The sequence below is a fragment of the Chelon labrosus genome (assembly GCF_963514085.1).
Source record: "Chelon labrosus genome assembly, chromosome: 14".
NCBI lineage: Eukaryota > Metazoa > Chordata > Actinopteri > Mugiliformes > Mugilidae > Chelon > Chelon labrosus.
In genome coordinates, this window is record NC_140347.1 from 13285562 (window position 1) to 13301354 (window position 15793).

Below are 15793 nucleotides of genomic sequence, written 5' to 3' on the forward strand. Positions count from 1 at the left end.
TTGTTTTTATTTTGGAGGCTGTGGTTTGTAGTACTACTGAATTGTATTGTGTTGTAGTGAGGTTTCTATTATTTTGACAACCCCATTTTAGTAAAGGGGCTAGGTTTAAATGACAGAAACACTTTTTTTTTAGATTAATTCAATTCAGTTTAACAGAAACCACAAACCTGAATGGCTGTACAGTTAAATTACCACCTTGTTTTGGCTGTTTTCAACATAAACTGAACATTACAAGAGTCACCAAAGAGGATGTGGTGCAGCACCGTTTGATTATGTTCACTTGTGTACCTAATGTTTTGGCAAGAGAGTGGAATTGGGAAATGAAAATTGGCAAAACATATAAATAAATAAATAAATAAATGTTTCACATAGACAAAAATATGTTTTGGGAAACTCACAAATTAAAACAAATAAGTATTAAATATAAAATAATATTTGCGCACATAAAATGAGCCCAACTTAAGCCTCGTCTTCAAACTAGCGCATGACTATGGTTTACCTGGTCGTGCTTTACATCAAAACAAAACAAAACAACACTTTAGTGAGCATTTTGTGTTTTAACACTGCTTTAAAGTGTTACCCCAAAAGCTGCAGACTCACATTTTCCAAAACAATTTGAAGATAAATCCAGAATCAGTAATGGTCGACGAATGTAAACTGAGTAGTAACGCGGTAAAGAATTAATTAAAGTTATAGAAATAATGTTGGAAAACTTGCCCGGACGGTGGACAATCTCCTCGTAAAGCGAAATAAATATCTTTTAAGGCGCTGCAATCGAAATTTAAGGATACTTGTCACCATATGCTTGGCACCTGCTTGGCACCTCAAAAATCCAAGATGGCGCCTGCTCCGCTAGAAATTGTTGGTAACTAGGCAACATCACGGTCAGTGATCCCCCTAGTGGCCTGGAGTTGTACTGCAACAACACTAACGTAGTCTGATTATACACTTCCTAATGAAACACTTTAAATTGTTTATTATTTAACGATGAGTTGGGTGTAATTGAGATTTATAAGATAAACTTGTGATTTAAGATCACACTAATCAGCCACGTCATTATGACCACCTGTGTGGAGGCACCAGGACATTAGCAGCAGCAGATCTTTCAACTCCTGCAAGTTGTGAGCTCCATCCCGCAGATGCACAATTGCATTGAGATCTGGAGGCCAAGTCGACACCTTGAACTCACTGCTGTGTTCCTCAAACCATTCCTGAACCATTTTTGCTTTGTGGCGGGGCGGCATTAATCTGCAGAAAGAGGCTACTGCCTGCCACCAGGGAATACAGGCTTAGGTAGGTGGCGCACGTGAAAGCAACATACATATGAATGTCAGGACCCGAGGGCTTTGCAAGCAGGAAATTGCCAAAAGCATCACACTGCCTCCACATTGCTTGGCTTCTTTCCCTAAAGCATCTTGGTGCAATGTGTTTCTTCTTCGGGTACTTGTGCAGGGAAAGCTATCCTTGTGCTCACGTACATCAGTGGACAGGCCCCATCGCCCTGTATGCAATTGTGTTCTGACACCTTTCTATCAGAGCCGGCATTAAAATTGTCGGCAATTTGAGCGACAGGACCACTTTCGACAACCACTGCGGCCCGAGAACAGCTGCGAACCACTTGTCTAGCCATCATAATTCAGCCACTGTCAAAGTCGCACACCATCGTCCAAACTGTAAAATTTTTCCTGCTTCTAACCGAACACATCAGCTTTGCCGCCTGATATATTCCACACACTGATGCCACAATTAAAAAATAAAAAAGTCAGTGTTACTCACTTCACCTATCGTAATTTTATGGTATCTGATCTGAGCTTTTAATTTAGATTACAACATAGTTTATTGCACCCTTAAGCCAATCAGTTGTGGAGTCTTCTTACATTCTTCATCTATTATCTTTTTTAATTTTTTAATAAAAGCCACGGGAAATTGCTACGGCAGAAGGGCTGACATCCCACTGATTAAATGTGAACTTTAAGAAGGATCAGTTCCTTCCAGCATGAGCCCGAACTTTGACCTCTACTCGGAGGAACTAGAAAGCGCCTCGTTATCATATAATTATTTAAACATGGACTACGTGCGAAGCATTTTTTCGCTGAACTGCAGAATACTAATATTTGCTCAGATGACTGCATCCGAGCAGGATTAAAATACTTAAGGAAGATTTCTGTTAACCGAGATTCCATTAGATTGTTTCAGCAATTAAAGTAAATCCACTCTCTCTCACACACACGCGGCTCAATCGTGAGATAAATATTAATAACAATTTAGCCGTTCTTTTTTATTAAAGGATGCAGTAAGGGATAAATACCACCTCTCCCTCGCGGACGGTACTTTGTTACTCACAAACTCGTTTGCCTTTACATACCGGCGGATTCTTGCAGTGCATTAGAGAAACGGGAGAGGTGGACTAATTAAAGCACCTCAGGGAGCCCGGAGGAAGTGAGCGCTCTGCCTAGAATACGTACAGCAGCCATGCATCCAATTAGGGTGCACCGGCGTTTGGCTGCTGCTGCATTATTTACGTGGGTTATGGAGTAGCTGGACTCTTAAGAGAAAACATGTGCAGCACCGGAAAAATCGACAGCTTCGATTACTGTTTTTGTCGAACCTCTGCACAGGTGTCCAAAGAAAAAAAAAAGCTGCTCAACCATGACTCTGTTGTTGACATTAAAGAAAAAAAGTGGGAAGGAGCAGTTAAACAAGGGCAATGTGAGTTTGACGTGGCCCTAAGAGAGCAGACAATTTCATGTGGAGACGTAATTCAGTCTGACAGGCTCAGAACGTGGGCCAATTTTTCACGCCACAAAATCATGTTTTCAGAATGAACCAGATTTAATCAGTCTCTAAAAAACGTGGAATAATTAATGCACGCAGACACAACTGAGTGATTCTGCTCAAATTAAAGAAAAAAAACAGAGAAGCTCCAGTAACAGGTAAAAATCTAATTGCCTTTCATCGTTCATTTGTCCTCAGCTCCTGCTCAGCACGCTCACTGCAAACATGTAATAATGATACAACCACTCACTGCGTGATCAATTCCTTTGATAGCTAATGACGGCCCGGGCTGGATGACAGCCGAGGTGTTGGCTGGTAATGAGGCCTGCGCTGCTCACACCAGGTGTCGGAGCGTGAGATGCAGCGAGATGGATTTCTGATCATGAAATCAGCAAAGCAACGCACCCATATTTACACATTCAGAGCCCCGACGACTCAACAAACCGAGGCGACAGAGAGCAATAGTTATAAAAATTTTTATTTAGAATAAAACAACGTAGCCATAGTACATGTAGTGTGGTCAATCTATTTTACATACCTCAGGAGAAGCGACACAGTTCTGCCGTGGTACGGTTCATCATGATTGTAATCATTAAAATCATCACCAGTCTACAGTCAGAGGAGGTTATAGTAGTGTTGTTCAATCTCACAAGTTTTACAGGATAGCATAGAGCACAACGACACGACGCAGTGAGGGACCAGTGCTAGAAGGCCAGTGGAAAAACCAACAACAGTTAAAGTAATACTCATCATAACGGGAGGCTAGCTTCAGCAGGCCACAGACCCATTGTGGTACAGTAATAGTAACTTCTTTATTTATTTATTTTATTTTCTTTAAACTTGGTTAACTCCTCATTGCAGTGTACATCAATACAGTAAGCTAAAGCTTAGAATGCTAACCCAGGTTGTTCATGTCGATCACAACAAACAAGTTTACGAACCACAAAAACAAAACTGTGTCTATGAGTCTGAGGTAGCAAGGCAATCATGGCTTTCCTCTGATTTCTGAACATATATCTCTTTTTAAAAAAAAACAAAAAAAATAACTATTCTACACGATGACGCCGGGCCTCTTTCGAACCCAGATTCGGGACAACTTTCCGATTTAAATCTATATTTTCTCTCTTTATACACGATCCTGCTATCACTCGCTAACCCTCATCTCTGTCTTCCACGTGTGGAATGACAAAATTTATAGGCACAGAAGGGGTAAAAGTTTACATTAACAAATCGAGACAGCTGAGACAAAGTCTGCCGGCGGGCATATCGACGCGTTTAAAGGGGGGACTGACATCAAGCATGCTACGAGACGCGCTGAAACAAAACGTGACGCTTTGAGGGAAGTGACATTTTCACCCGGGAAATGTGTGTGCGCTCCCAAACATTTAACAAAGCTTCTGGCTAATTTCATTTACAAATCATAGCGGCTATAGGGGCTTGATGGTACAAAGCAGTGGAATGACAAAAAAAATAAATCACAAGTGTAACAGTTTGATTCCCAGTGACGGGAGAACAAAAACAACACAGATCCCAAACCACCATTTGAAACAAAACAAAACAAAAAGAAGCATTTATTTTTTTTTAACTATACAAAGCCCCGTGTCTGTATACTCATCTGCATATCTAAATAAATCACTGACAAATGTTCAATCAAGTTCAGGTACAATCTACAGTTCATAAAATGTACAGTTTGCATAGTACAGGACAAGGTGGTAAAAGTAGTTAAGTCGTCTGCTCCTGTGCGTCTTTGGGATTCAGGGGAGAGGGGATTTCTCTGGGAATGGTCCATCCTCTGGTCCTCACATCACCTGAGGACACAACAACACATTTAAATCAGCGCTTTGGGAGCGACGACAAAAGTTACACAGGCGTCCGTCTGGGGTTTTCGAGCGCCGTGCGATCGCTGAAAGTTAGAACTGGCGTGTCTGTTTTGTTAGTGCAGCAGGTGAACCCGCGTTCATCTCTCTTCATCAAGACATCACAGCGTGGAAACAGCAGAAGTTCCAACAAAGTAATCGGGTTTGAAAGCTGGCAAATGGACTGCAGTCCCTCAAGCCAGTTATAGTCCATTAGGAGCGCAGCGAGGAGGAAAGGGGGGAGGAGGGGGAGGATGAATCGGGGGGAGACTTCCACAAAACATAGCTGTCTTCTTAGGATCAGACGCTCACATCTATTCAACCATGGCTTTTTTTTCTCTTTTCTTTTTTTGGTTAAATCTAAAAGAAAGAGTTTGAAACATTGTTCGCCAAGGACGATTCAATCTGCACCGATCAGGCATAACATTATGACCACCTTCCTAATGTTGTGTAGGTCTCCCTTGTGTCTCCAAAACAGCATCAGAGCATGGACATGGGCCTTCTGAGGGTGTCCTGTGGTGTCTGGCAACAGAATATTATTAGTGTGGGACTTTGAGGGGAGGGGCCTCTGTGGATCATCCCACAGATACTTGATCAGTTTGGGATCTAGTGAATTTGGAGGCCAGGTCAACACCTTGTGCTGTTTTTCATGTTTTTTGTTCCTAAACCGTTTTTGTGTGTGTTCCTGTATCAGGCTGCATCCTGCTGGGGATGTCTGCTGCCATCAAGGAGTGTCATTGCTATGGGGTGGGGGTGCCTGGTCTGGTCTAGGTGGGTGCTACATGTCAAAGCAACATCCGCACGAATGAATGCCAGGTCCAAAAGTTTCCCAGCAGAACAATGAATTGCCGCAAGATGATCAATGTTATTTACTTCTCCTGTCAGTGGTCATAATGTTGTGGCTGGTCGGTGTATTTATATAGCGCCAAGAAGAATCCAAATTGTCTTAAGGCGCTTTAAAGTCCCAGAGCGAGCACTAAGGCTAAGACTAAGGCGGTGAGGGAAAACTCCTTTTAACGGGAGAGGTCTTTAGCTCATATGGTTGGACCCATCTGCTTGAGGCCGTCTGGGTAGAGAGACAGAACAAGACAGAGACAGAGAGAGAGGTGGAACAGAAGGAAACAGGGGAGGAAAAGAGATGAGCGGAAAGCATAGGATAGGTGCAGCATATAAACATGACACAAACATGAGTAGATGATCCACGGGAGATTAATGTCAGATGATAAAAACACAGGATATATGGACGTATCAGATATGATATTACATTTCTAAGGTAATCTCTGTGTGACGCTCATGTTATATGAAAGTGTCGCAGGTCATATTGTACGTGGGAAGGCGTACAGACTCCAAAACAAGCAGAAAACAACATGTCCTTTCCAGAGTGTGCTCGTATGACAGTAGTTAAGGCGAGGCACACTGACGGTCCTTCTAGAGAACAACCAACAGCGTGTGGTGTGCTTCTCTCCCTCCTGCACAAATTAAAGCTGAATGATTCACCCGAGAAGAATCCGCACAATTGATGACTCAAATAAACGGAAATAAAAGAGAGAGAGAGAGAGAGAGAGAGAGAAGAGAGGAGAGCCGATATTGTTCCTTGTGTGAACTGAATACAAAGAGAATCACGATGAACAATTAAATTCAGAGGTTTAAGAAGCTGGAAAATGAAAAGTGGAGGTGGTCTTTAGAGGGAAGACACAAGAGATGTGTCTGGATTCTGGTGAATGTCCAGCGTTATAAGTTTCACTTGTGCGCAGGGGGACGAGCTGAGGAGGGGAGGGCAGAGCGAAGGGAGCAGAGCAGAGGGGGTAAATAATTACAGTGGGAAGAGGTCAGTGGCAACAGCTTTCACAATACCTCTGTCCCAAAATGCACCTCAGCCACAGACCGAGAGAATGAGAGGAGCCACTAATAGCGCTCCCCGGAGATCCATTAGCCACCTCTTTCTCGCAGGCCACCAAATGCGGCAGGTGAAGGCTACACGGAGGGGACTACTTTTGTGGCAGCAGCTGTAATTACCTCTAAAATGAGCTCTATTCCGACTTCTCTCACCTTCACACGTTACCAAAGCAGGGATCCGCCGACACAGACAACGGAGAAGGAAGGCAGAAAGAAAAACAAGCCGCTAATTTACAGTGTGTCTCTGTGAGTGTGTGGAAGGAGCTCGTCTTACCTGTGGTCTCGAGGACAGGCTTGAGGCTGCGGGAGACAAAGCAAAGAGACAGAAGAGCGGTTTAACACTTGAACTCTTCGGGTTCGTCTCTGTTTTCAGAAGTCTACGCTAAACGATCAGCCTCTGGGTCCCTCCCACATATTCATGCACGCACCCGGCTCCCCGCCGCACGGCCCCGGTGCCTCGGAGCTGTGCAATAACGCTGAGGCGGCTGCCAGATTAGAATGGATTTTTAACTGAAGCCCTCGGAGGAGTTTCAACTCGGAAAAATATTGAATGCAATTTAAAAGTCTGAGAGCTTTGAGCATTTTTTACTTATTTTTCTATTTGATTAGGATCCCAGACGTGAATACTGTTTCAAATTCGAGCATTAAGAGTAATGAGGGCGTAAAGATCGCACCAAACCCCAAATAGGAACGAATAAAACTCTAAAAGCTTTATTTAAAATCTGAGCGAGCACATCGTCAGAATCAAAATCACAAAGTTGCACCGCACAGGAACCCGGATACGCAAACCTGTCTGTGACTCGGCTGAATTCATGACTACAGATGAGCCTCTGGCTGCTTGAGCTGCTATCACTTACACGTGACATCTTCCCAGCACACACACATACACACACACATCAACAAACTAAGCCGAGAGACAGTAAGTATGAAAAAATAAGGAGACAGATGCAGAGCAGGAGTGTGTGAGGTGGTGAAAGAGGAAGGAGAAACACAAATCACAAGTCCAGCTGATTAAGATGATTGGATGAGGAAAGTACCACCATATCTCCACTGCCTGGATTTTCTCTGTCTAGTTAATTTGCATTTAGTATTTACTGTGGATTAAGTGTTTCGTGTTCACGGTGGGGGCGGCACAGTGGTGTGGTGGTTAGCACTGATGCCTCACAGCAAGAAGGTTCTGGGTTTGAATCCTTCAGCCGACTGAAGCCTTTCTATGTGGAGTTTGTTAGCCCTGTGATAGACTGGCGACCTGTCCAGGGTGTACCCCGCCTCTTGCCCAATGACAGCTGAGTTAGGCTCCAGCCCCGACGCGACACCTCACAGGACAAGCGGTTACAGAAGATGAATGAATGAATGAATGCTTGTCCCATTTGTCTTTTTTGTAAAGTAAATGCTGCGTTTTTTTAAAGGGAACTACTGATTTTTTTACAACCTGGACCTTATTTCTGCCATAAAATACAATCGTTTACCCACCAATATAACTTTTGTGTAATTTGTAGTCGTTTATTTTAGATAATTAGATCAGCGTATATCCATATAGTGGGAGTGACTGGGGCACCGAAACCCGTGACTAGGGTCTGTAGAGGGGGTCTGTAGATTGACCTACAGACCCCGGATGATGATAACAGGTAACTCCGGACTCAATGAGGAATAGCACTAGTGTATCATAACAAAATATTGGTGAAATGAACAAGTTTCGTGGCAGATGATGCGTTAATTAGAGGCTGTGTTTCGGTGCCCCAGTCACTCCCACTATATGGATATATGCAGATCTAATTATCTCCTGAACGACTGTAAATTACACAAAAGTTATATGGGTGAGTAAACGATCCTGTTTTATGCCAGAAATAAGGTCCAGGTTGTAAAAAAACAGTAGTTCCCCTTTAACAGAATGTTGTGTTCCTAAATCAGGTGTACAATAGTAGCCAAAAGCTCATGCCCTGGGCCCTTTATGGTTCAGAACTTTAACGTACAAATCTGGTATTTGACAATCCTGTGGCTGATGTCCTATCACATATACCTGTGTTACATCTTACTTCCAGTCTTGTTGCTTTGCTTGGGAGTCTGTTTTGTGTCTTTGTCTGAAAGGAGCACATCACCGATGGCTGATAGAGGGCACCCTCTGTCCAAGGCCTCTCATTCCTTGGAGCCAGACCCAGCATTACAACAGTTTTTTATTTGTAAGAAATATTTCTTCCTTTGGTATATAACCTGGTGTTGTGTCCTTCTCTGTGTTGTGAGCTGTCAAACATAGCTACATCTCATCTCATCTCACTTATTAAAGGAAAAAATACCAATCACTGTCTCATTCCAGGTTTTGTTTAACTATGTAGGTGTGCTGATTCTCTTTAGAGCAGCTTGCAGGGATGATATGAAGGTGTCATTTTGTATTTTAGGAAACTGCGGCTGAGAAAGTTATTTTTTTCGAGTTTTTACAGAGCAGGTGTTTCATTTAAAAAAACAAATAAAACGTAAATCAGTCAAGTTGCTGCTGCTGCCCGCCAAGTTTTTACTAAATAACATAAAAATCTGCTGAATATAGTCTTGATGAAACTGAAGTATTCCTCGTGTATCTGGTACAAGGATGGAACAAACTTTCCATTTTTCTGCTGACCTGCAACCTTGACGCGAAAAACACAAATCTGGCGTCAGAGGCTGGGAGGACACGGTGGGAGCGATAGGAGGAGGAGGAGGAGGAGGAGGAGGAGGAAGGCTGGGAAAACTTACGACTGCATGCAGGGAAGGAGTTGTTAATCTGCTCCATTACATCTGCCAGGTCAGAGCTGCTGTTGTTGGAGTCCAGCAGCTCATCTGAACACACATGCACGCAAGCACAAGACAGGTTGGTTTACAGTTACCAGACATACTGTACTTTAATACGGCACCACAGTCAGCAACAAGTCCCTGTTTGTGGAGAGAACTGATCCCTTTATGTGTGGTGAACAATGTTAAAAACTGTACCTGTTACCTGATTTACCAACATCAATGGTGCACTATATACAAGTTGTCTTCAAGTCTCCCAAGTGTCTCACCTGAATTTTCAGTAAGTGGCCCTCGTTCTTGAACAGTGGGAGAGGACACTCCATTCACCCTTGACTCGACCTCCGGCTGAGAGAAGAAAACGAAGAAGAGAAAACTCAATCATCATAACATAATTATTCCGCTCGGCATCTGCTTGACAACTTCAAAATTAGCTTCACAGCGGCACGCGAGGGCGAGGGAATAGCAGAGGGCGGCGCGGCAAGGCTGTTGTCACCCGAACAAGTCTCTGCTCTGATGTTTTCAAATTGAGTTTAACAACAATATGAATCGTATTCAAAGGCCTCAACGAACATTTGCATAGATATTGTACTGGGAGCACTGGGCTGGCAACAGGAACGATTCAAATGAAAGTTATGGCACTCGGACAAAACATACCACACATCAGCTGTTCCAGACTGTCCCCAATGGAAGCAACAATATGCAAGTTTATTAGTTCCTACTCCTTGTGTCCTAAGCATTTAAAATATCCACAGGTCTACTGGTGCTGAAGGAGCTGACAGTAAATATACTACAATAATATAAAGTCAGTGTGTTTTGACAGGGCTACTCTGCTATTATTTCAAAGTGCTTCCCACTGTGGTTTACAGTGCCATGTTCCTGCTCTGCAGCCACTAACCCCACTTTGATATAAAAAGCGATCTTGGCCTGCAGTGTGCTCCGATGAGTTTAGAGGATCACTGATAAAACTGGAGAATGTTTGCTGCTGCCTTCGCGTGGCTCTTGAGTGTTTGTGGTTACGAAACGGGAAGTGTACACAAAACTTAAGGCAGCAAATGCAAAGGTACAATGAGAAGATGAGACCACTGGGAATGTCAACAGTGATACCTTTGACATACTTAAAGGGGAACTACTGTTTTTTACAACCTGGACCTTATTTGTAGCAAAAAATACGGTCGTTTACTCACCCATATAACTTTGGTGTAATTTATAGTCGTTCAGGAGATATTTAGATCTGCGTATATCCATACAGTGGGAGTGATTGGGGCACCAAAACGCAGCCTCTAAATAACGCAATATCTGCTGCGAAACTCGTTTATTTCACCAATATTTTGTCATGATACGCTAGTGCTATTCCTCATTGAGTCTGGAGTCTCAGCATAACGGGATATAACAAACAATATTGGTGAAATAAACGAGTTTCGAGGCAGATAATGCGTTATTTAGAGGCTGTGTTTTGGTGCCCCAATCACTCCCACTATATGGATATACTCTGACCTAATTATCTCCTGAACGAGTGCAAATTACACAAAAGTTATATGGGTGAGTAAACGACCGTATTTTATGCCAGAAATAAGGTCCAGGTTGTAAAAAAACAGTAGTTTCCCTATACTTGAGAATATTTTAATTCTATACAACAATATATTAACTCACCACTGACTCTAAGACACAAGAAAACAAGTCACAAGTCACGAACTCAGACGTTACAAAAAACGTCCACTTACAAGGTGAATGTCACTGCAGCCAGTCTCAGTTATTATCAGAATATGAGTCTAGTAACACGATATTTGGTTTTCATCGTTTGCTGTGTTTCAGCCGAACCAGAGAAAATAAAACCTCTGCACGGAATTGGACAGTCCTACAACCAATCTGTTACTCTTATGTCCCTCGCCGTATGAAGTCTGCTCAAACAATTTAAACTGGCCTGGCAGATCTTTGCTGGAGCATAATCAGTTTGCAACAGAGTGACTGCAGACCAACTTTGCAATGCAAAAATGTCTCTGGGCAACCGAAGAACCATAAATCAATAGTTTAAAATCATTGCTGATGAGAAAAGTCAGATGAAACCTGATATTTTTCCACATGCACCTGATGTCCAGTGACATTTTACAGCCTAACCTCACATTCCCTTTATCTTTTCAGCTGCAATAAACTAAATCAATGTTGTTTTCTCCCTCACACCCCTCTTCTTCATCTCAAGCCGCCCCCGGCGCTAGTAAAGGCTAACACGTTGGAAATGTCTCTAGATCACAAACCAGTATCTCGAGGCCTCGTCTCAGAATAGCTGAGGTCAGGGCTTTGGTCGGCCTTCAGAGGTGTGAATTTAATACATGCCATCGAGCCGGCTGGGTTTATTACTCTGCAAGCTTGGCAGTAACGCAGCGGCTGACGGAAAGACAAGTTGACATATCGTCAAGTCTCCTGGGATTCAAATGTCAGACAACAGACGCCCTTATTTAGTGTGGGGGAATGTTTTTGTGTATGCACGCAGTTGCTCGTTCCATTATGTTTGCGTTTCTTGTCTTTAAGAGTCAGAATCACTTTATTTCAGGAAGCGGTGGAAAAAACTAGGCTAAACTAAATGCAGGGAGAAAACCAGTGTCTTATATGAAATTTAAGAGTTGATTGTACGAACCTCTTAATAAATCTACCATCTAAATGAAAGAAATCTCCAACATGCTGAAGGATGGGCGACTTAAAACGTTTCCTATCAAAATGTTAACGTCCATCCATTAGAAATCTGCTGAATCACGTCGGCTGCCTCCAGTTTGTTGTGAGTTATTACGGAGCTTCCAGCCCCACGGCAGCTCCGCACAGCCAATACCTGTTTGCTCAGTCTGATTTGTCGGGACTGCTGCATGTTTGGCTCGGGGGTTGTGCAATTCTCTCTTGGCACAAACAATCCAACCTCGGCGGGCAATTAGGTCGGGCATAAACAAATCTAGAAGTTATTGATAGAGGCACCGGAGACGGACGGAATGGTAATGGCGTGATTATGATCTAATCTCGGTGTTGATGAGCGGGTTTTGTTATTCGAAGGCACAACAAACTTTGATTAAAAAAAAAAAAACACACACACTTCTGAGCACATATTTACTGTATGTTGATGCTCTATTTGAACGACTTTGAAAGAATCCTTTGGATTTATTGGAAGTGTTCTGTATCCGCCGTGTATCAGTGTTTTATTTTATGAGTTGCTCCGACACAGCCCAGCCAGCTGGTGAGTCTGTGAGCTGTGATTACTGCCCTGCTGCTCCTCAACAACAAGCCTAATGAACTAAAAAGGAAAGAAAACTTATGGGGAAGATAAACTTTAAATTGCACCATGCGATATGCTCAAAGGAGACAACGTGGCGGTGAAAACCCTAGTCCCTCTGGAAGAAATAAACTTTAAAGAACATCCCCAAAACCATAACTAAATGACCAGAAATTAGAGAGTAGTTTCATCAGCTGTATATATCTGCTACTTCAGAGTTTAATTCAACATATTTTGCCTGCAAATTGGCGACTAAGAAGGAACTCGGAAGCCTTTTTGACTCACTGTAACCTGTGCATAATAAATTTGTCCCGTCACCTGGTGCAGTAGCTGTCGGAGGCGGTGGAGCTGAGACTCCAGCTGTTTGTTGTGCTCCTCCAGGATGTGCATGCGCGCCTCGAGTCTGCCTTTGTGTTGTCGCAGCAGCTTGGCTTCAGCCAGAAGATCGGCCTCGTCCGGGTGGGCGGAGGGGCCATCTGACTCCCAGGGGCTTCCAGCAGGGGCCCCTCGCTGGCCGTGCTGCTCCTTCAGCTGCTCGTACTCCCTCTGAAGCGTCCTGGTAAAGACATGTTGGAAGCATTTTTTAAAAAAGAAATATCAAACACACATGCGTCCACATGCAAAGAACAGGTCACTGGACGGTTTTAGAAATGGTCTGCTGTGGTCTTGGCAGTCTGGAAGATTGTGGCTAGCTCTCTCCACTGACGTCAAAACATCAAATGAGGGATCATCTATACTCTCTCCTGTCTGTTTTCCCCCATGGTTAAATAATCATTCCAAATATATGAAATTACTAATATCCCCCTCACATAAAGAGCCCACCAAAAGCCTCTTCCCTGAACCTCTACAGTGGGGTGCCACACATAAATACCACACTCGTGTTTACCTCTGCTTTCTGCTTTCTCAGTGAAATCCTATTTGAGGCTGACAGACAAACATAAAGGACCCCGCCCCCCCCTCTGCCAAATCTCTCGCCTCACTTCCTCCTCACCCTCTCTCGGTACCAAACTATAAGCTGCAGTGCTTTCCTTAAGTTGGCATTTATGAGGTTGGCAGTAAAGCTCTCTCTCTCTCTCTTTCTCCCTCTCTTGGACTGTGTGTGTGTGTGTGTAATAAGTGTTAAATCACTCCAGTCGACCTACTGGCTGCTACGACAATGCACGGTGCAGCCACTCCATCTCTAAGCCATCTACATTTACAAATCAAACTGGGGAAATAAACCTTCATTTTAATGAGATTTCAAAATGTTCACTTCCATGAATGACTGGGTCAACGCTTATCATTATGAGTATCCATGCCGTACCTCTGCTCCTCCTCCAGACGGGCTATGATCCGCTCCAGCTCGCCTCGTTCCTCCCTCTCCACAGCCTGCAGGATCTGGGCAGGGCTCTGGGGCTGGCTGTACGGGGAGCCCTCCCCTCCCAGCGTCTGGCAGTACTGAAGGATCAGGGCGTGCTCATCATCCCTGTGGAGAGTGCAGAGTTATGCGATGAGCGAGGAGCCCAAACATCTTGTACCAGTTAGTCGGTGCAAGTCACCTTCTGTTCAGTTAAGGGAGGGGAGAGACTTGATTCGGCTCATCGACGATGTGCAACAGAGGTAAAGGAAGTATGGCAACAATTTATAACATATGATTATGTTTGGAAATGACCAGGAAATGACCAGGAATGGATGCTGTGACATTACCATGAGTTACAGTAATACAGTACAGAGTTAAGATGTCTCCCTGGTGTCACCAATAGGATTCCCGAAGAATAGATATGAAGCTCAATGTCGTAGCTCTGGTGGCTGCCATCTTGGCACCGTCTGACTCCACCTAGCAGTCTGTGTGGGCACCTACCACCACTCTAAGGTAAATACAGGAACTAAAACTGTTATATTTTTCCCCCCATGTTGTAAGCATGTTTAGTTTTGCTGTAAATTGGACATGTTACCACGGAGGTCAATGGAGCTTGTCTCCAGCTTCAAGTGGACATTCAAAGGAAGCGCACTTCTCTCAGCATTTCTGAGTTGGCTTAACAGCCCTGGAGGTCACCACTTGCGATAGTGTAGTGCACTCTTAGGTTTGAACAAAGCTGAATTGAAAAGACTTATTGCAACTCTGCAAATTGGCAACTCTTGATGGGGCAAACATTGAAGAAGCCGAACTGCCATTCTTGTGAGAAACAAACCCGTGAATTCCACAGTCCAAATCTAAACAAAGACTGTGTGAACTTGCAGCGATATATAAGATCTTCAGCCATGGTCGGTCGGCTCCGCTGTAAGCTTCACAATCCCCGGTGGAACACAGATGTGTCAGTCTTTGCTATCTGATGACTGGAATAAGGGATGGCTGCGACGAGATGGAGGGAGCGGGGAGAAAGAGCCTGGCAGACAGATGAAAAGATATGAAGGGGAAAGAGAGAGAGAGAGAGAAATGGCTGTTTTTTTTTCTGCGACTGCGTGTGTGGTTATCTGTCCATCTCTGTATCTGAACGATATGAAAAGAGGTGGCAAGTCTTGCCAGACCCCAGCTGTCACATTCGTTCTGAAACACAACCTGCCTTGAAGACGAACAAGTGACAGCCACACAAAACTGGACTCAAAAAAAATAAATAACTAAAGAAAGATGGCAGACTGTTGACAAAACGAAAAGAAAGAAAGATGGCAGTCCTATCCAGTCCTATGCTAAAGTGAATGTCATTTCCAGAGCAAGTTTGACAGCTTGAAAATAGAGTTTGCCTGAGAAAGTTTTGTGACGTGGCAGCTCCATATTTAGCTTTCTCTGCACTACTAACAGTTAAATGCAGCCAGTGATGAATATCGAGTACTTGAGCTATCATTACTGCAATGTTAGTATCTGGCTTTTAGGCAACTTGCGTGATGGTAGAGTGTAGTGAGAAATGGACAGAGGGTTTGGTGAGGCAACAGCAGTGATGCAGACGATGCATCGAATCGTCGTGACGAAAACGGAGCTGAGCCGTCAGGCAAGTTGTCAATCTACCCTCAGATTCACACTTACGGTCATAAACTTTAGGTAGTGAGAGTTACATCATCGGTGCGTAAGGCCGAAATGAGCTTTTTCCGTAGGGTGTTTGGACCAAGCCTTAGAGACAAGGTGAGGAGCTCGAACATCTGGAGGCAGCTCTGAGTTACCTCCAAAGGTTTCAATTGAAGTAAGTTGAGGCATCTGGTGAGGATGCCTCGTGGGTGGATCCCCTCAGAGGTTTACCAGTGAGAGCAAGTTGGGAGGTGACTCCGGGTTACACCC

At 43.8% G+C, this 15793-nt stretch overlaps 1 protein-coding gene across 4 annotated transcripts in view; it reads right to left on the bottom strand.

The window, feature by feature from the left end:
* Nucleotides 1–3243: 3243 nt before the first annotated feature.
* utrn (utrophin) overlaps nt 3244–15793 on the bottom strand; it is a 178538-nt gene continuing 165988 nt past the window's right edge. For 3 of the 4 annotated variants that reach the window (XM_084560253.1, XM_084560254.1, XM_084560252.1), the window contains 6 exons: nt 13847–14008; nt 12862–13099; nt 9560–9635; nt 9255–9338; nt 6802–6827; nt 3244–4583 (listed from right to left, as the gene is read on the bottom strand). In XM_084560253.1, coding sequence (XP_084416379.1) covers nt 4575–4583; nt 6802–6827; nt 9255–9338; nt 9560–9635; nt 12862–13099; nt 13847–14008 — 595 coding nt within the window. In that variant the 3' untranslated portion in view covers nt 3244–4574. The remainder of the gene's footprint in view (nt 4584–6801; nt 6828–9254; nt 9339–9559; nt 9636–12861; nt 13100–13846; nt 14009–15793) is intronic. The other variant, XM_084560255.1, reaches the window with a different exon arrangement.